The 21,853-nt window shown below is 41.5% G+C and overlaps 1 protein-coding gene across 3 annotated transcripts in view; it reads left to right on the forward strand.

Annotated features, from left to right (window-relative positions):
• The first annotated feature begins 8,624 nt into the window (after positions 1-8,624).
• Positions 8,625-21,853, forward strand: part of LOC8041750 (glutamate receptor ionotropic, kainate 2) — a 398,324-nt gene continuing 385,095 nt past the window's right edge. For all 3 annotated transcript variants that reach the window (XM_040215999.3, XM_040216000.3, XM_040216001.3), the window contains exon 1: positions 8,625-9,165. In XM_040215999.3, the coding sequence (XP_040071933.1) occupies positions 9,051-9,165 (115 nt within the window). In that variant the 5' untranslated portion in view covers positions 8,625-9,050. The remainder of the gene's footprint in view (positions 9,166-21,853) is intronic.

The following is a 21,853-nucleotide window of genomic DNA, read 5'->3' on the forward strand; positions in this document are numbered from 1 at the left end:
AAAAGTATAGCGAAATGTTACTTTTGAAGTGCATAAGAAGTATACTAAAATGCCTCTTACAGGTATGCTTAGAAGTATACTAAAAGTATGGCGAAATGCTACTTTGAAGTGCGTCAGAAGTATACTAAAAACCGGCCAATTTAGAGCAACAAGCATACTTCTGGAAGTGCAAATAAAGTATACTCTAAGAGCCCCGGTTTTTCGCTAAGGGTAGACAGCGTAGGATTCCCTCTTTGGGACTGTTAATGATATCGCATTAAAAAGGGAGAACACAACGACGCCCCTTTTTTTTATTCCTTGTCTCAGGGTTTCGTAAGTATGACCGTTCCCCGTCTAGACTGCGTTACTAGTCTTATTCCTCCCTCTCAATGTCGGCAGCAGTCACAAAGATGACAAGCTTTCCCGGTCACAAGAAAATAACACAAAAATTACGTGTAGTTACGCTCGGTAATCGAAGAGAATAATCTAAAATGTTTGTAGTAATCCTAGACAGAGTGTGATAGTTAACATGAATCAAAATGAAGTCCTAATTTTAATCCTAATTTCGTTTCCACGGCCTGTTTGCTGATCCACGCGAGTATCTCTCCCGGCGGTTAACCCACTCGCAAGAAAGATTTTCGAGTCACGTGACCGACTCAGAGGGAAGAAAGTTCCCAGCGCTCCATCGGATTCCGCTCAGCAGACGTAAGTGTTGCCTGTTGTATTTTTTTTTCATTCTAGATTAACAGGACCATCTCCAGAAATAATTTCACATACCTCTCCTACAATACACGATTGCAGTTTATTTCACTTACATTTCAAGCCTCTTTAGCCTTTTGCTGCCCGTGAAAACGTACTTTCATGTTCGAAAAAAGGACGCACCTGCGGCAGTCATTTGGTTGGAACTTTAGGTACATTTAGTTTCTTGTCCCCACGGAGCCCGACACGCGACTTCAAAATCCATATTGCAGGAAAGTTAACAGCCAGTAGAGATACCCACATCTATCAGTAAACCGGTTCATGAGAAAAAAGAAGAGAGAACACAGCATTCTTTCCTGGCAGAAAGGGCTCAAAACCCGTACCCCGGAGCACCTGTGAGGCAACGTCTTGTAAAAATGGCCATTTTGCTGTAAGAATAAAAACACAACTAAAAACAGCCTAAGTCCTTAAATGTATTCATCGAAATAATAAAAATGAGCAGGCCGCGATTTCTAGGCGAATTGTACGATATTCAGAAAGTACATATTCAAGCTTTACGCGTTCCTTATTGCCAACACTGCTTGGAAAAATTTCATTCCGTGTTTAAGAAAGCAATACTTTCCGATACACATGTTCCTCGAAGTGGTATCAGCAAAATCTCATGCGAAAAGAAAATGTCTTATTTTGTAATGCACGTTTAGCTATATAAGAATGATTAGATTCATTGAATGTTTATATAAAACAAAAAATACGATGTGTGCTAAAAGAGGAATAAAAATAATTTTTGTTAAAATGTCCCAAAATTCGAAATTTATACCATACAATTAAATTTTCCCTACTAAATGAATGAATTCCAATAATTTTATGGTTCGCACTTCGTATGTCCCACTGTTGTCTTTCTTTTATACATATTTTTTAAGGTTTCGATTACTCACAATAAATAATTTTCAATAAAACTTTGATTGGGGCCAGTTGGAATATATCGATAAAAGGTTAAAAGGCCTGAACTGAAACCGGCCGAAGAAATACACTTTTGTCAGCATAAACTAGCGATCAGCTTTGATCATCAGGTTGCACGCTTGAAAAGTGCCGGTTACCCGAAGTGCTTTGTGTAAAGTGTGTGTAAAAGGCTTCTAATAAAAGAAAAAAAAAGAACGAGAGGGCGGCGTCAATGTCGTGAAGAGAGACAAGATGCCAGTGCAGGTGGCTGCATATTTTCACAAAATGTCACACAATTAAGATATAAAAAATGGTCGCTAGACACAGGGTTAATGTAGTGCAAACTTTCAAAAGATATGCTCCGCGATGTAAAAACAAAAGTTTGTTTCTTGCTCAAAAAAAAAAAAAACATGTAACAAGATACACCGATTGCACCGCTAGGTGGTATATGAAATTCCTTTCAGTTGCGGCCAAGCTTACATATGTTAGACCGGCCGATGTTTTAATGAAAGAGCGCGGGAGCACAAGGTTGCCGCACGCAATAATTCAGGTGGGCATCTTGCGGAGCACTGCAAATGATATGGGTGTGAACCATGATGGAAAGGAAAAAAAATCGAGGCTTTCTGTATCAAAACAGCGGCTGACAAATGCGGAAGCATGCCATCCCCTTATCTGTTGAAGAAAAAAAGTTGTGTTTCTTGAGGGTTGAGTGTGATGAGTGATAGGAACCTTTATCTTGTAGCTCTCGAGATCAAACCGTGTCGCCACCGTGCGGCCGAAATCGGAAACATTCAAAAGAGAGGATACCGCCGTGTGTCGTCTGCTATGGGCGCACGTTCACATGGATGGATCTGCACGACGCAAGCCCATTTTCGACTGAGCTGGACCCTCCTTCATGAATATTTGATATTCTTGTTGTTGTCCCTGTGTTGTATCCTTTCGCAGGCGTGGAAATTCAGCAAAGCGATAAATATTAAGTCGGATGCTTCCATAATCTTAATACTTTGGTTCGTTAAATATTTGGCCCTACATATGTTTAACTCGCACAATTCACAGCTTTCACAAAATGTGAATCGTGATTGGAACTGGGAGTTTATTAGCAAATTAACCCGACTGATCGCCACCTTTTAATAGACTAATCAATTAATAATTCCGTTGACTGATTATTCTATAGCCATATTACATGAAAGACGTTGAAACTGCACCTTGTTCTTACTATTTTACTAAGTCATAAATGGTATATTGCTTCCCATTTCAAACTACACGTTGTGACGCCTAAAGCAATATGAGCACGGGAAGCCTTTTAAAGTAAATTAATTTTTAATTCATTATTTCAATAGTACACGAAATCACCCTAGATGACAATCACAAGCATGCTAAAGTGATTTACACTGCCAGCCTGTGTACTAAAAGAAATGAATACGTCAGAAATATTAAAGCAGGCATTTTATACTTACTTAAAATGGGGAGCGTGCTGGTAAGGGTAATATGAAGAAAGGGAAGAACGTATGCTGCCAGCTGGGGAGCGTCTTTTCCGTCCTTGTGTTTTATGTCCCTCCCTTTAATCATATTTTATATTTTTCCTGATTTTATTCAGCAAAATATTCCAATTAAACGGCAAAAAAAGAAATCGTGATTGAAGCATCACTTGAATAATCTGAAGGTTAATCGATAAACTGCCCAGTCCCGATATGCGTTAGGTCAGGGCGGAGGGTGATCGGCTGATGCTGTCTGTGTCGCTGCGGCTGATGCTGTCTGTGTCGTGGTGCGGGTCGTTTGTTGGAGTTGCAGTCTATTATGTTTGAGTAGAAGATTATTTAACAATATATTTATAATATTAGCCTTTTTTCATCCGCAGCCCTCACCAAAAACATTGAAGCGGGTGAAACCAAACTACTGAGAAAGGCATCGAACAACACGCACGCTACTGCGTTGCTCGGTTCCATTCGCTTGTTCCACTCGCGGCAGATATGTTAGAATAATTTCTTTCATTTGTGTCACTTGTCCTGGCAACGAACAGTTTGCGGATCGAAACTAGAAGAGGCTCTCTCCTCATCACAACGTAGTGGGGTAGTTCCGACTCCGAGAAACGAACCCACACCATGGCATAGTAAAGGGAAAGATAGACTTCAGCGGAATTCAATAGCTCGGTAATTTCCAATACAGAACTAACTTCCCTTTCTGTGCAATATTTATATTACTGCAAAAGCTAGAAGTAAAGAAAATAAGGCATAGAACCTGCGATTTGACAGCCCGCAGTACCATTATTAGGTTATCCGGGTTGGAATCCATTGTTTTGTTCAATTCTCATGCCGGTGATCCGATACATCTATTAATATATATATATATATATATATATATATATATATATATATATATATATATATATATATTTAACATAAATAGTGCAGTTGACCCGGAGACAGGCATCTGCCGTGGTGATCCATGCTTCCCAACGTCTGCCTAGAGCAGACGACGCATCTACACGAGCGGTTATTCAAATTTAGGCCGTACGCTGGTAATACAATTCAATCTTCGCTGAAGCACCGAACGGTACCACGCCATTTTCCGCTAAAATTGTTTCCCCACCGATACTAATCGACAAAATAAGAGCAGGAATCTACACCGTCTCGCGCGCTAACGTGGAGAGCCTAGGGTGCAACCAGGCTTCTATCCCCGCATTGATGATGATGATAGCGCGACAGTAGCGCAACCTCTAGGTCGATCTCGAGGCCAATAGCTGATGGTGATCGACAGTTCAATGATGTTTCGTGTTATAATAAATCAGTTGGAATTCGGAGCCTGCCCGTGTCGTACATGTGACTTTTTTCGTCATGTTTCAGTACGCGCCTTTTATCTTTTTTAATTAATTAATTATGTTGTACTTACCACGCCTCGCTTGCCTTTTAATAGTTCTTCATAAGGTTACATGGAGTGACTTTGGTACGCTCACTTGCATCAGTTTCAAAGCGATTCATCAAAGCAAACCCAGCGTTTTTTTGCTTTTTAAAGTTAATTAAGAAGTTATATATCCTTTGGGTGGTACCGGTTAATTTTGTCCAACGTTTTCAACTAAAGTCATGCTTTCTTCTGGAGAACTAGATAACTATTCAGATGCAGTTACCCAGGGCTGTCTTCCAAAACTATTGTCACAACTTTGGGAGACACTCTTTTATTATATATATATATATATATATATATATATATATATATCAGTGTGTCGAACCGAAAAAAATACGGGTTCGGTTACGGTTCAGGTTCAGGTAAATTTATTTTGTTCCGGTTCAGCTCCGGTTCGATTAATTCGATCCGCGAACCGGTTCGCGAACCGGTTCGGGGCGCTGAACAGGTTCGCGAACCGGTTCGGAAATCATAAATCACAAATTGCAACATCAAAATAAATTACAAATAAAACATATGAAATCAGCACATACGAAACGAAATACATCGTAGTGTAAGGCTCAGGGATTTCTACCAGGAATGGTTTCTTTATGTGCACTCAAAGGTTACCTCACCGACGTTTACGCATTCGGACTTCATCTAATTGGGTCCGACGCAGTAGCTGTAAAATCCGCAACCTCCTTACAAACCCACTTACAAGTAGAACTCGCTAACTATCCCGCCACCTCGGCGTGTAAGCAATTGAAAAAACAGTGGGGAGAAAATGCAGCTTTCTTTATTTGAACTAGCCTTCGGTAACTCAAATTAGACCCTTAAAGAAGTTTTCATTAAACAAGATACGGAATATGAAAAACACTTCACCGAACGCAACGTCAGAAGGACGTAATAGGATAAATATTAAAATAGAAGAGTTCGCAGTCTCACAAATATGTTAGCTTCTAAGTGCCTATACGAAACCGGGTGCATTATTATCAAACTCCACAGCCTTTTTTTTTTTTTTTTCTCATTCCGATGGAAGCAAGCTTCAAACACTCGCGCGTTCTAGAAACGTGTTATGAAATGAGCACACAGCAGCATTTAGGATTTACGAGATTGTAAAAAAATAAAATCCCGTGACGTGTTTTTTTTGTTTTTTTTTTTTTGCACTGCCTTCTAATTCTTTTTATTCCGTCCAAGCCGCGACCAGCGCAATACTGGTTCCTGTGTCAAGATTCATGGATGCAGCGTTTGTCAAGATTCATGGATGCAGCGTTTATATTCCTAATACTGAGTGGAGAAGAAAAATATGTAAGCGAGGTGTGTGTCAGTTGACGGCACTTAAAAAACAAATGGCATTGATAGCACATTCATTGTCAACAGCGCGTCGCCGAACCGTTTTGACATGAGCCGGTAACCGTTATTTTTTTTCCGGTTCAGTTCCGGTTCGGGTTCATCGCGATAACAATATAACGGTTCGGGTTCGGGTTTAGTTCCGGAAACAATACCGGTTCGGTTCCGGTTTTCGGTTCGGTTCCGGTTCGACACCCTGATATATATATATATCGCCGACTTACAGGGTTGAAATGAAACAGAAAACAATGGAAGAGATCTCTATAAAAATAAGCTGGAGGAGTCTCCTTCACTGAAATAGCCCGGAGCAGATATGTTTTTATCGTTTTCCGAGCATGCAGGCGCGCAATGTTCACCGCTCGATGCAAGCCCACGGCTTGCCTTCTTCATTTACCTATAAAATATATACTCCTTTTTTTCCCATCAAATGTTATAACCTCTAAAGTCCAGACTGTCCAACCAGAATGAGCAACTCACTTGTTGGTAAACGCAAAATATTTATTTTCTGTTTACCTATCCCTTTCAGTTACTCACTTGTTGTCGGCGCTTTCATCACAACTATTTTGGAAATAATACTAACTGCACTGGCAGTCGTCATGGGTCCCGCTATTTTTAACAAAGCTAGCATTTCAGGCTTATAAAAGCAAAGCAACAGTTGAGACTGAAGCAAATACCGGTCAACCGGTTCACCGCCCCAATCTTGGAGGTTTAAAATCCGACCGCGGTGCCCGCCATTTCACGAAGGCTTAGTACAGTGCAGGCGAAGTATAACTAAAAATGCTTTTGCGCGTTAGAAATTCCTTGGCGGCATGAAGCGATGTCTAGTTCTTCGCTGGGGCGTCCACATACACTCATTCGTGGATTTAAACGTCAGCCAAGACAGCCGTTAACCCGAACCCTTTTTTAAGAGTGATGAAAACAAGCTTAAGCTACTGAAATACGTTGCTAAAGTCGAAGCTTGGGCGAGTTGGTATGGGATCCTCGAGTATTTCAACAGCACAAAGCACGAAAGAGCGGATGAAACAAGTAAAAAAATAGCGGTGTCTTTCCTCATCCGGTATTTCGTCCTATTCTCCGATTTAATTTTCAAGTTTAAATAGCCAACAAATAGCAATCTCGCTCCGGATTTCTGAAAAAAAAAAAAAAGAGAAACGTCAAATAAATTTTGGAGGTAAGCCTGATATATGCTCTAATACTCCACATCCTCTTAAGGGATTTCATCGCGAAGTACCTTTATTTTTCGTATTACATGGAAGGTCGTTGACCCTAAGCTTCTACGTCTTAAGCGGATAGACCTGCCTAATGCTTCTCTCTATAAATTATCATAAAACTGTGCTATGTCGGTGCCATCAAGCAATAAAAATTTCAGAATACGGATCTACATACTAAAAAGCCACAGATGCCGCCTAATACATGATGCCAAAGTTAATTTCAAACAGTGTGAACCAAACTTGATGTCGAATTATATCCAGCGTACTCTGGCATTATCACTTTATTTCTTGACCGAATCGTTCCGATACTGTATTACAGCTAGCTGTTTGTAAATGTTTGCTATTAGTAGCTGTATACGCAGTTTAAACAACACACTATTTAGTACCTGACCACCCAAGGTGGAGACAAAAGAAACTAAAATAAATAAGGATAAAATACAAATGAAGTACACATAAAACAATATCAACAGAAAATAAACTTTGCTTTTCTGGCAGCATGGGTAGATGTCAATTTATCCGCTCGCAGTTTGAGCAGTCCGACACGCGCTAGCTTTCAGCTTGTATTTTTCACCTTGTTATATGGCCTCGACAAAACAAAACTTGTAAAAATAGTAACGCCTGTTAAATTATACCGGCAGATGAGCGACTGGTAAGTTTCATGATTGAGTGTCTACACTCCTGCTGTATATTTCAGATCTGCGATGACCCTGTACTTGAAAATTAAACTCTTCTAGTGTCGCCTCCTGACGTATTTATTTTTCGTCCTCTTACTCTCTCTTACTTCGTTCCTTCTCCTTCATTGCTTTCGTACGTTTCCGCTACTAACTATATTATCAGAGTCAGAGCCGCGAGGCGGTTCAGGACGTTTGCATTTCGTGAACTTCAGGTGGAGATTATGCTCTCGTGTGGAACAGCCAGGAGGGTGTTCTGAGCGACCCGTTCGTAAATGCTGTCGTCTTTACGACTCCCACATTCAAGCTCCAGCGCCGACCTCCACCGATGCCCTGGGACGCTTTGGGAAGCCCGAGCACGAAGCAAATGCTTTTCCTGCAGCACACTTTTTTTTTTTTTTTTTACGGTACTTTTTTCACCGACAAGATCACGACGCCGCACCGAGCATCGCCCAAAATATAAGACAAGACACCCTCATACACAGAAAATACGCGCGCTCAACGTGCAGCTTGGCGTTCGGGTATAAAACAAGCAGACACAAAAAAGGCGTCCAGCTCGACTCCTGGTGGTGTGCACCTTAGTTCGTTTTCTCATATTTTTCTGCCTTCATCCGCCTCCGGCTCTGAGGGTCCCTCGCATTCATAACCGCCGCGGTATTTTTAGTGATGGCCCAGGTTGCAGAGAGGGGTGCTTGCAGGATCAGAGATGGCAGCCTCTTTGAGAAGCAGAGAGGGAAGCTGGCGTTGGGAGGAGGTCACGTTCCCCAACCTTGCACCCTCCCCCCCCCCCTCCCCTCGTACCCAGCGTCTAACGCAGACGCACGAACACATTGCCCACACAAACACACACCCAAACGCCCCCCGGGCTCTTAGTCAAAAGCGCGCTTCTCAGAAGGCGGGACGGCCTAGCGACAACGTCTCGCGCAGCTTGCAATAGCATAGCAAGAAGACGCGCATCAAGAAAAGCAAAATAGCGTGAGAGTAGGGACCGAAACCTTGCCAAGACATGTGTCCCGCCTAACTCCACGGAAGCGCCAAAAACCGCTCTACTCACGGGACACATGTGAAACACGGAGGGCGTTCTTGCGAAAGACGAGTTCCCTGCCCAGTTTTCTTCGAAACGGGATCCGTCATGGGCACCGATGTTTACTGTAACTCTCCTAGACACTATTCAAAGTATCCAGAATCGACTTATGCAGTACCGCGGCCGTGAGGAGCCCCGATAGCAGTGCCTGAAGTTGTACGTGGCACATAAGGTAGGATCCGTGAAGAATTGCCGACAAGCTGCGAAGCTGGACGACGGGAATACACTCTGCTTCAGATGTGGGTGTCAATCGTTGTGATGATCTGTTCGCTTGCGGTCTTTTCGTCGACCAACGAGGCGAGCTTGGCGGATGACGCTGGCTACCGCGGAGTTCCCCCAACTGTCCGCGTAGGTAAGTCTGCGACCCTAAAGTTGTATATTTTTTCTCTCACTGCCATCTGCAGCCCTAACATCTTAAGAGCGGTATAGTTTTATTTATAGGTTATCGGTAGCACAATAACAACACATAATTGTTTTGTTGAAAAACATATTATCGCATTTTCATCAACTGATCCGTTAGTTGGCTTCAAATAAATTATTGTGTATAGCTTACCACAAGGATTTTACTGTCTGGTCAGGCGTCCCATTAACATCACACGTTATGAAACAATCAATGAATCATATTGTTTTATTGTGCCAGAATGAGGCGTCAGGTTTTAATTAAGGTGCAGGCATGTAATGGGAAATATAAAAAGGACTTACGAGTTATCATGAACAAAATATTTTCTTAATCTTTTTTAAACTATTCGAGAAGCTCACTTCTGAGTTATTTGACTGGTCATGTATTTTCTGCGTGCATGCCACTGGAGGTTTAGATTCTAACTCACAAAGGCAGAAAACTTTAATGACCGATTGTGTTACCAGGAAACATGAAATGGAATCCTAAGTAGTAAGAGGAAGGAAATATTAACATAGTTGACCTTTAGATTTATTTATTTATTTGCAATAATATTTAGCTATACTGCAGGCTCTATCGAGTTCAAGCGGGAGTGACCAGCTTACGAACACAATATTGCATCGAGAAAAACAAGTAGCACCAATACTATAAGAAGTCATTTCAAGGCATCACCACATCAATTAACTTTCAAAGTAGCAAAACGTGTCTAGTCTTTTCTCTGAAAGGGAAGAAAGAACGAGAGTATGTGAAATCGCAGAAAATCATAGCACACTTTCCGTGTAATATGCTGAACTGACACAATTCTTATAAAGCGTCGTTGGGCAGATTCCAACTCTAACCTAAGCGTCTGACTTGTGGCCGGGGAATTTTATCTTAATGTAATGGACCAGCAGCCATGTCGCCCCGAAAGGAATGCTATTTGGCTGGAGGCAATCGGGAGTTCGCATAGCGAAACGTGTCCAGTTACGTTCTCGTCATATCGCTCCGGAGGTCGCCGAAATTCGCACCGGGTCATTTAAGTCATATTCAATTACACCAGTTTTTATACACTGTCGGGCAATTTTAAATAAACTCGATCACTGTCTGTGAATAATTATTCGATGCGCGTACGCTCAGTCATTACATTTGGACAACCATTTGTAAAAATTATTAAGTCAAAAGTTCTTTTAGCAGTTGCATCTTCAAACATAATATTGTTAGAGTCTCTGCCGCAAACAGTGTCTGCCCGCAAGATTCCTAAAACTACCGAAAAAAGTAAATTGAGTATGCCAGTGCCACAGTGGTAGTTTTGAATAATGGGAAGTTACTCCAAGCAAGCATAAATTATCATTAATAATTTTGGAAGCATGAGAGCTGGAAATTCAGTCTTGGATTAATTAAAGCACCAGTGCCAAGTATAGCTGAAATCCTTAAAATGTCAGAGCATCTACTGTATAAAAATGAAGGAGCATATTCACCTGGCGCAACGAACACAAGGCTTGCTTTTCTTCGGTATTGAAAAAGAGCCAAGTTTCTGCAACTCCTAGGACGCAATGCATTCATAGCATTTTGCACGAATTTACACCCCACCGACGTGAGGAAAATGCAGTAGGTTTTTACGTCATCTGCGAAATGAAGTGTTTTATACCTGCTGATACTATATACAATGTAGTTTACAAATACCATTAAACGCAAGTACATGAGATCAAAGACTTTTCATAATCCGTAAATTAGCATTGAGTATAAACTACGAACGTCTTTCATTACAGATTGATACGAATACGCATGCTATACCTTATTAAATAGAATGGCAGCCTATTAAAAAAAAGCTTTTTTTTAAAAAATGGATTTACCCATTTCATTTTATTAAAGGAATAACTCATGTCAACTGCACAAGCCCGTTTTTATTACAAGTTATTAACAATATTATATGCTAATAACTACTGGCAATATTAGTTACTCACCAATATTTTATCTTAAATCTAATGGAATGTGCGTTAACAAAAATCTATACTGAAAAACTCGTATCCGATTTGGCTTTGCTCATGTTTCACGCATTCAAATCCGAAGTAACACAGGTATTAAAAAGTGAAATATCTTAGGAAAATATGTATTATATACAATGTATGGTGACGTAGAAAACGTGCATAACTTGCTCAGTCATTATTATTATCGCTAATATCAAAGTCCAACCTTCGGTATGCTAGCGCATATTACACGCCAATATTCAGAAAGGATGATACTTTGACATGGGAATCATAACTGGTAATTGAAGAAAACTATTAAAGGTAACTTCCAAAAAAAAAGTTTTTTTAAACAGCGTAATTTGGACAAGCATGTCAAAATAAATTTTTTCCGCGAGAAAAAAATATTACAGGGATATTTATTCCGTGAGACTGATTTTAGTTTGCGGCTATTTCGTCCGTTTTAAATTGCGCGCCACAAAGTTGGTGTTCCGTCACGTTTCCCTTACAAATATTTTTAATGAATTTCATTTGAAATTTATGGAGTCTACTCATTGTATGTTTTCGAGTCTCAATAGAAATGCAAATGAGTTTTGTAACGAATCCGTAAGGAGTTTACGAAAACTATTGGCCACCGCGTTCCAATTGAAGTTTCGACGTGCTACCGCATAAAGTGTCTAATGTATTTCATATGAATATAAATTGAAAGTCCGTTGACACCGTTTCAAGTCTGTGTTGAAAAACAATTGATTTTTTGTAACCAGTCCCTAAGGAGTTTACGAAAACTATTGGCCACCGCGTTTCAATTAAGGGTTTTACCATGCCACCTCATAAGAATTTTTAATACATTTCATTTGAAAGTCTAGATACACTGCTTCGAGCCTCAGTTGAAAATCAAATGTTTTTTCTACCGTGTTGTACTTGAGGTTTTGACGTGCCATCTCATTAGGTATATTCCGACGAGTCGGAATATACCTAATGAGATGGCCCATCAAAACCGGAATTGCAACGCGGTACAAAAAAACATTTGATTTTCAACAGAGACTCAAAGCAGTGTATCTAGACTTTAAAATCAAATGTATTATAAATTACACTCCTACCATTGGTTTCTAGATAGAGGGCTCTAAGAGGGAAGACGGCAATAGGTTGCATGACATGTGGTCCGGATGTAACCGCTGTTTTGAGGGAAGGAGAAAGATAGTGCAAGTGTCGCTTATATGTATGCCTATATAAGCATGCAGGGTTCAGAAAATGCCTGCATAAAACTGTGGGAAGGAGTAATAACTGGTTTATTTAAAATGCGAAATTTGAGTATATGGTACACTGCCTTCGTGTCCATGGGAAACCTTGTACTGCCTTTGTGTCCACGGGAGAGCCTGTGCTGGTAACCTATAAAGAAAAAAGATGCACAGTTACACACTGATCTGCTTATCTAAACTTCAATGTCCGAGCAAGGTATCCTGTTCACAGCGCAGCACTACCTCAGCGCTGAATCAGTATTACAAACCGGGACATCAGTCCTTTAGGAAAGGAGGCAACTCAGAACACACAATAGAAGCCATGGAAGTAGCATGTGACTCGTTGCCTTAACAGGGCTGAGTTAGCGCTGCACTGTATGTGTGAACCAGCCTTAAATGCGGAAAGTCACGTTTAAACTTCCTTTATCTTTGCTCACCCAGGCACTTAATTTACACACTACCTTGATAGTTTAATGAGTGGCACTAATAACATTGTCAAGGGCACCATGGTGCAAAAGTATATTTTGCCCCCCGAGTCTGCGAGAATCAATCACTCAACTGTTTTTGCCGCCGCATTGCAGTCTTTTATTTTGGCTTTTGACAAGGTCTACCAAAGATAAGTGAGCAGATGTTGTCGCTTATGACGTTTACCAAATTTGAACATAGATAACCTATGACTTATAAGCATCTCGAAGAATTACTATGGCGATTCGGGCCAATTGGTCCGTGATCGTAGACTCGCGCCGCAAAAACACATGGACAATAAGTGGTGGTAAACACTGGCGCCAGTGCTTTATGTCCACTTCTTGTCCCTGTGTATTTTAAGTTATTTTTTTCTGTTTGTTTACTATTTTGAAGAAGTATTTTTAATCACAACGGATAGGAAGGAAACGGTAACGGGGTTCTATGCGGATCATAAAGCCATGCTTTGAATGGGTGTGTGTCAGCTGCAGCTTTCACAATCGATGCAATACACGAAGTTTCAATTATCGGGAGAATTGAGACATCGGAGGCTGAATTAAAAAAAAAAAAAAGCTTACGGTAAAAAACTGCGTATGACAAAGCCCGAGAAGAAATCCGTATTAATAAAACATAATTGTCGCAACTTTTGTATGACTTACGACGGAATATTACGATATCATCCAAAGGGTCTTACAATATTCTTACGGCAAACATGGCCGCACGTCACTTGGCTATTTCGCCGCGACCAGCAATGAAGTTAGAAGCGTGGCCAAGAGGCATGTGTTTTGCGCACTGTTCACATGCATCCCTACTTGAAGTACCATAACGACAACGCTAAACTACACACGGAGGATTCAGTCGACGAGTCTTGCCGAGCCGTCCATCCTGCCGGTTAGAGCTAACGAGTTGCAGGACGGCGATCAACGGCGACATCTGCCAATGAATCAACGAAAGAAAATGCCACACAAATCTTCAGTGCACCCAAATGGATCCTTCACCTATGAATGGCGTGAACCTGATTTGGTGATCACTAGTGCCCCCTCGTACTTCAGTTTGGATTTGCGAAGTGGTGGGCAGCTGTGCGACTCTACCACACGAAGAGGCATATTCCTGACCGGATGTGCCTTTATAATGGGAAAGCATTATATGTCCATGGAGCGGAAAATCCGGCGCCCGGCGGCGTTACCCGAGTGGTACCATATGTTAACAGAGGAATAAAAGAAAGAATAAAATGTGCTTCCAAGGCTGAGATTTGAACCCGGTGCTGCTGTGAGAGAGCCGGGCATGCCAGCTGCTGTGCTATCTCAGCCGCTTCGGAATGCGGCATTACTCTCCCCTCAAAAAGAAGCTTGTCCCACTACGGAAAAAGACGACGTCGGCGTTGATGTGCCCAAAAGGTGGTCATAAAAATATGTCCCCGGTTCGATGACATCACACCTCACGTGACGACATGACGTACAATGATGTGCGACGCCATATGATGTAACGTAAACAAAATATTAGAGGGGCACTTAGGTATCTTTACGTGGATTGAATGCGAAAGCATTGCCATTCCTAACAATAGAGGAAAAAAAGGAAGTGTCGGTAGGAATGGCAATGCTTTGGCGTTCAATCCACAAAGGGATACCTAAGTGCCCCTGTAATATATTGTGTGGATTAGAGCTCAAATAAACGCCGTACAGTGCAGTATATCCACGATTAAGTTGCTGCTAGTCGTGAGGCTTAGTGGTTTGCACCAACAATACTGTAGATTTTGTCCTCGGTTGCGACGAAGCGCAATTGCGCATCGAACTTGCTAGAAATTTCTGCATATGCGACCACTTTCTTCTGGAAACCTATGGCGACCTGCCACTCACTTTTGGCCAAAGAACAGTGAACATACCAGATGTGAAAACAGCCATAACAAGCATTTAAGAAATCAAGATGGGGGTCATAGCATTAGCTTCCCAACATTGCGAGACTACCACAGGATTTCTGTTACTCGCCGTTTATAAGACAGTATTCGACTTTTTCCGGTCTGATCTTGAAAACAAAGTTTGGTCCGGTTAATTTTGTAGCAGAGGGCCCGTGCTTTCCCGTTCGTGGGGTCATTTTCTCGGTTCAAAATATGATGCAGAGTCCTTCCCATTCAAATGCATGGGTGCCTGCTAGAACTTTTCGAAATGATTGAATTAACCGAGGTCGCGCTATACCCTGTTGAAACTCTAGAATAGCAGAAGCCCCTCCCACAAAGCCCTTCACTTTTTTTAATTAGCAAACACTAGAGAGGAGTACAGCCGAGAGGACACCACCAATCATGGTGAGCAGAGGAGGGGCTTGTGCTATTCTATAGGTGTAACGGACTATAAGAAAAGTTTACAGTACCATGAAAACAAAAAGACAAAGCATGCAGAGAAATTAGCAGGAAGTGTAGCAGGGACAGAATAGAAAAAAACTGCAGCTGCAATATTTACCCTTTAAATTCCCCTCGACAGCACAGCAGAGACGACATGTTGGTCGTCAGCGCCTGGAGGGTCACCCCCTTGTACTGGGAGCACATGTAGTCTGAAACAAACAACAAACAAAAAATTAAATACATGGACAATCCGCACATGTTGTTATTTCGTCTCATCGGCCGCTTCAGAGAAAGCAAACGTGCACACCGTTGTCCAACCATGTCAACTGCTAGCCGAAACTTCCTGCCGCCAGAATTAACATATTGCTTGCGCTATAAAAAAACAATTACACACTACCCAGCTGGCACGCTGAAAGTTCAAACACTGAAGGAACTAACTCATAAAACTTCAATGTAAGAGCTACACCTTGTGGGTGCTACACAAAAGTATGTTCAGTGTAAACCTTGGTGCACTGCAAGGCTGCTTTACCTCAGCCAGTTTGGAACATCTGCAGTTTTTTTTTTTTCAAGATTATGCTGAAAATTTGTGTGAAAAATTAACTGGGTTAAAATTCTTTAATCGACACCCGGCCCAATTATTTAGGAAATATACTAGTGGGTTAATTTCTAACCTACAATAATTATTTTCGGCATCCTGAAGGCGTCGCTTCAGCGTCCAGTTTTCATATTGGATCTACCTCACTCTCACAGCTACAGCCACACTTAAATGTTTGCAAAGTTTCAGGCAGGGTAATTAAAAGTCGGCAGTGTCTGTCGAACACCGCTGTCACAAATTTCGTGTTTTTTGTTATTTTGTTCTTTTTAAGGGTGGTTTGGGGGGGGGAAGGGGGGAAGGGTTCAATTGCAATCCTCGCACATGTTTACCTGAGCACCAAAGGCATGAGCTCGGATGAGACTATACTCCCTTTCATACTTAGGGCGCAACGCTGTCACAGCTGCTGGCGCGAGCGTGGGGCTTGATCTCGTTGATCATTTGCACGCCTTCTCGCGCAAACAAAACCGTAGATGAAACCCCGCACTCGCGCCAGTAGCTTTGACAGCGCTGCAGGCTAAGTATGAAGCAGAGTATATTGCTGACCGAGCTTCAAACCAATGGGAAGAGGAAGACGAGAAGAAGAAAGTGAAACTTAGAGCGTTTCGGGTTGTCCAACCACGAACCTGTGACAACCCCATAGGTCATTCAACACACGTCCCATATCGCTCAAACACTGTGTCGAACTGCATTTTGAAGTCAGTCCCACTTCCAACGGTGTATGAACAGGGGCATTCATTTCGTGGCATGCCTTGAAATGAATCGAAGTGACGCAAGCTGGGAACACACCGCTGCTGCTTCATTTGGGAATAACTGCGGCTCTCGGCTTGATCACATCACAGTTGCAAAATGAAAGAGAAAAAAAAAAAAAGAGGCGACACGAAACAACTGCTTTATCGAAAATTCTAACCGATAAAAGTAACCCCAGTTCAATTCTAGAAAGTCAGGGGATCGAAGTTTGTCCTAACAGTAAAATCCAGTCCACTTCCATAACTTCAAAACAAACGATGACTATCCTCTTCAACCCTTTTGACTGCAAAGGAATATTGGCTCTGCATGAACCGAATGGCAAGGAAGTCTAACTTCTGAAATGTAATAAAGTATCATCAATGTAATCAATTTATAGTTGAACGATATCCGTACACTGCTAGACCAATAAGAGATTTTCTAAAGCAACGGACTAAAAGTAGCATTAGGAAATCAATAAGTGCTCTGTTGACATAAGCTACACTTTCTAGGACTATACACAGAATGAGTGACCACTTTTCATTATGTTACGCACAGATCCAAATATAAGGACAGGTAAAGCAAACCCAACTAGTTAAAAAAAAGAAAAAAATCTAGCTTAACGAGCGAACGTGTGCCGAGAAAATTGGGAGTTTTAGAATACCGGGCGCTACTTTACCGCGCGTTACGGACGGCAAAATAGCGAGGATTGCGGCGAAGAGTTTTAGACTAGCGCTTCTCAGCCGGAGACCCCCCAAAACGCAAGCGTCTCGCGCTTAAAACGCCATCAAGATGTCGCGACAGCTTTTATTTGGAAGTTAGAGCGTTATATCTTGGAAATTAAACAAGTTTTTCTTCCAGAGTAACATTTTTATAGTTGTTTTATACACAATGCCGCATGTTTTCTTTTTTGTCACTTCCAAGCTGCTCTGTTGTACGTACGAAGCCCAGACGACCCACTACCCAGGCATGTTTACATGTCTGCCTCCATCGTAAGTACACGCGCTTCGATAGCTTTGAGCTGTGAATCCAGCGATCCATGGCGCTTTCAATACGCTTCCACCATACCGACCGCGGTCGCCGAGTTGGACTCACGCAGTTCCCGAGCGGGCGACGACGTCGAAGAAGCGATCAACGGAGATGTCGTGGGCGCCGCCTTTTGCGATACCCACGCTATTTTCGAGAAATAACGGTCCCCAACCCTCAAGTCCGAATGCTCGTTTTGGGTCTGCGCATGCACAGCAGCCACGACGTTATTCTAAAACTCCCTAATGTTCACTTCTCATTCAACGGGTACTATGCAAACAAAGAAGCATGCTTACCAACTACGTTGAGTTGCTCGTTCTGTCGCGTCGTCGGTCTTCCGCGCTCTTCTTGAACATAATCATCAGATGAGGATACTTCACACATAGATAAACTTGACTAAATTAGCAGATTTCCATGTCTAAAGGCATTTCCGTCCCGCGACACGCATGTACCCAACACCCAACGATGCAACAATCGCAAAACCATGCCGAAAAAAAAAAAAAAAAGAACTGGTGTCGCTGCCGATGGGGCGTCGAAGACGCGATCTTTACAATAGGAAACCGAAACCAGTAAAAGTTACAATACCGAAACCGAAAGTGACCAAATCGCGATAGAAGGGCGCCGTAAATGTGTTTTTAGAAACTTAGGAGTAAAAGAGGGTGAATACAATTATTTTTATAAGCACAGGAACTAAATGTGTAAATCAGAACTATAGTCGGTTGCAAGCTAAGAAAAAAACCGGAAATGCCTCTCAGAGGAAAATGTAATCCTACGCCGAGAAACGCCAGCCAATCGTTTTCATGACGTCACGATTCCGTGGACCAATCGCTCTCCTTTTGAAAAAAAAAAAAAAAAAAAAGCTCAACATGGCTGCTGGCCTTAGCAACGCGACGCTAGTTTCTCGTGACAATTATTCTGCTTTTTTGCACCGTGTTTTACGTGCCCGAGGTTACGCCACGATATCTTAATGGTATCGGCTTGCGTTTGCAGCAGTTTCTGCGCGACAACGTGAGAATCCAGCGACGCTATCGCCAACAAAAATTTCGAAGCGGGCGCGAGGCTTAGCACTGCTGAGAGGTATGTTAGACGGTATGTTAGACAGTATCTTGGATAGAAAATGAATTGGGAAGACGGTACATTGGACATTACTTTCTTTCTTTACTAAACAGCTATTTCGTTGACAAGAACGTATTCTAACTTATTTAAATGTCCTGAATGAATTAAATAAATATTGTAGTAGTTTAAGAGACGCTTCCTGGAGGAAGAAAAAGCAACGTTGCTAGCGAACTACTTTCTCGACGGCGGAGGCACTTCAGACGGGCGCAATGCGCTTGTGGGTGGAGCTAAAAGATTGTTCTCAGGTTGCATCCGACTATAGCACCGACGCGCTATCTGTATCGGGTGCAATGCAGTAGGAAGTAGATTTTTTTTTTGTGGAGTTTACTTTAAATTTACGCTCAGCCTACATAATTTTATTAGTCAATTATTTTGCCGCATCATGCTCCTAAGTTTTATTTAGAGTACGGTCCTAAAATTCCTTCAGAAAAGCAAACATTGCAATAGGATATTTTCCTCTAAATTGTGACCGTATCTGAGTGTTTGATTCTAGTATTAATTTTGAGCTACGAAACTCTTTGAGCATTCATAACACCATTGATGTACAACGATGGTGTGTTATGTAACCTGGGCTGAAACCATTTTTGCCATTCGAAAATATTGAAAAATAAGCGTAACACTGTCGCATATTTAACTTGACTAATGTACTTTTATGCATGCTGGAATTCTAGCAACACATTCTTTGGACGTGGAACAGATATTTGCATCATACAGCCCATAACACATACATCAAATGGGCCGGTGTATTTCTGACAGGGACTATTTTTACCTCAATTGGATGTCTGACAAATATATCAGCCTCGTCCAAACACAATTTTCCAAAAGCACAAAAACATGTTCCTATTGATCCGATTCTCAATTGTTGCGTCCAATATGCATTTACATCGTTCTGACAGACATATCAGCCTAGTGTGTATTTCGCCTTGTTTTTAGTGGTTTTTACTCTGTGGAAACTTGTGATTATGTTTCTGTGAGATTGTGTGAGAGTTGGTTTATATTTTTGCGCGGTATTAGGTCAACAGGTGCTACTTATAAATGTTTTGAAAAATGTTCTAAGCAGCACTCTGTATTTGTAATATTAAACAACAGTTCTTCCCAAACTGTGAGGCGCGAACCCAAGGGGTGTCGTGACTGATCAGCGGAGTGTCGCAAAACAACTGCTGGCTTGTTTCTTTTTTTTTTTTTTTCCAGTGGTTCTAATTTGTTAAATTTACCTGTATTACCCGAGAAACTAAATTTCAGAGTCAATTTCAATATGTTACTGCTTATGCACTGAGATGGTAAGACTTGTGATCTAGCCAAATGCGAATGGAGGAAGGGGCGGGGTCATGGCAGGATATATTTTATATCTTAATGGATTGCGCGCGTAGGGAAGTTTGGGAGCAGATGCTGTATATTGAGTCATTATGTCTATCGCTCTGTCATTTTGATCGCCCGAGACAGTGCGCTAGTCGAGAATGGGAATAATTGATTATGTTTTAATATCATAGAAGGAATAAAAAGTTAATAAATATGAGAAGTTTTTGGATTGCAATTTTGAACATAGCTTTATTTAAGGGGGATGTCTTCTGAATAGCAGTCAATCTGAATTCATGATTGTCTTCACCTTTGCCTTTATGGAATTCTTCCGGTGTAGATCAGCTGATGTCTATTGATGCCTTATGGTAGAACTCACTTGAGTGTCTATGAATAAACTCAAAAGAACGGATATTGAATTCTTAATAATAATACTCATGTGCATGAGTAATCAGTACATTTATAAACTCAGAAAGAATGGATATTTTGTTCTTAGTGATAACAGTCCTTTCAATATGTAATGAGTAAACTTTAAAGAATTGATATTGATTGGGTAACGATAAACCTCACTTGAGTTTGTAATGAGTAAATTCAAAAGAATAGATATTGAGTGGGTAATGATAGCACTCATTTGAATGTGTAATGAGTAAATTTAAAATAATAAATATCAGTTTTGTTATGATAAATCTCATTTAACGTTGAGTTTATTTTGAGTTTCATTTGACTCTATAAAAACACATTAGAATCTCAATTGAAACTCATTGTTTATTTTTGTAAGGGTTAGCACTAATTGGCTGCTATACGTCTCCTTGGCTAAAAGATTGATTGATAGCTTATATCTCGGTTTTTAAACCTTTGTTATATGTTGTAATTTCCTTTTGGGCGCCATATTTTTATGTTTAAAGAATAACCTATGTGATGAGAGTTTCTATTCTTTACAAAACTTTACAAGACAGGCACGTCCGTTTGGATTCACACCATAACAAACAAAAGCTTCGGCATTCTTTCATGGCCGCCGAAGTCTCCGCTACCGCCTGTCTCGTTTACTTCGACTAGTCGTTTCGCCGAAGCGATCAGTGTTTCGTGCTGACCCAGGTGCTTGAGTGAGGCTTCTTGAAGTGAAGTAGTGTGTGTTTAGCAGCTGTCGGAGCTGTTAGTGATAGGAAGCGACGCGGGGTTTTAGCTTTAATAACGCGGTTCTTTCGTTTTCCTCTTCGCTTGCTTAGCGTACTTTTTTTTTTCTTGCTTGCGCATGCAAATGCCCACGTTTCGGAGATGTCAGATGAGTGATCTCGACAGCAAGCCTTCCAGCAGCCATGTCGCCCCGAAAGGAATGCTATTTGGCTGGAGGCAATCGGGCGTTCGCGTAGCGACAAAGGTGTCCAGTTATGTTCTCGTCATATCGCTCCGGAGGCCGTCGAGATTCGCACCGGGTTCAGCTAACGTCCGCGACTAGACACAAGACACAGCTGTTACGTAAAAAAATCTGGCACAACGTAAGAGCAAGTAATAGTTGTCCGCAGAAGCCTTCGGACGTCCGAATCCTGCGTTAGCCGACAGATTGTTTTTCTCGGCTTCCGAACTATTTACGTAAAGTTGCTTGAAAGAATGCGTACTGTTATCGTAAATCTTAGATTGGGATTGCGGCTTTGTAGATTATCCTATTCATTTTGCTGGAGAGACGCAAACGACGGGCATATCAAAATCGGTTGCATATTCCGCGTACTTTGCAAAAGCACTTACCCAGTTACCTTGCGAAAATCGCGAAACACGGAGTCGGCACCGTGCCGACTTCCCAGTCTTTTACCTGCTTTAGAGCAATTTGTACCTGCTGGCTGCTAGTTGGTACGTCTACTGAAACTGCAACTTGAAACTAGGGGCAGTGCAAGAGAGCAACGTTCGGAAAGCT

This window comes from Ixodes scapularis, unplaced genomic scaffold (genome assembly GCF_016920785.2).
Source record: "Ixodes scapularis isolate PalLabHiFi unplaced genomic scaffold, ASM1692078v2 PGA_scaffold2__306_contigs__length_199485367, whole genome shotgun sequence".
NCBI classification, from domain to species: Eukaryota; Metazoa; Arthropoda; class Arachnida; order Ixodida; family Ixodidae; genus Ixodes; species Ixodes scapularis.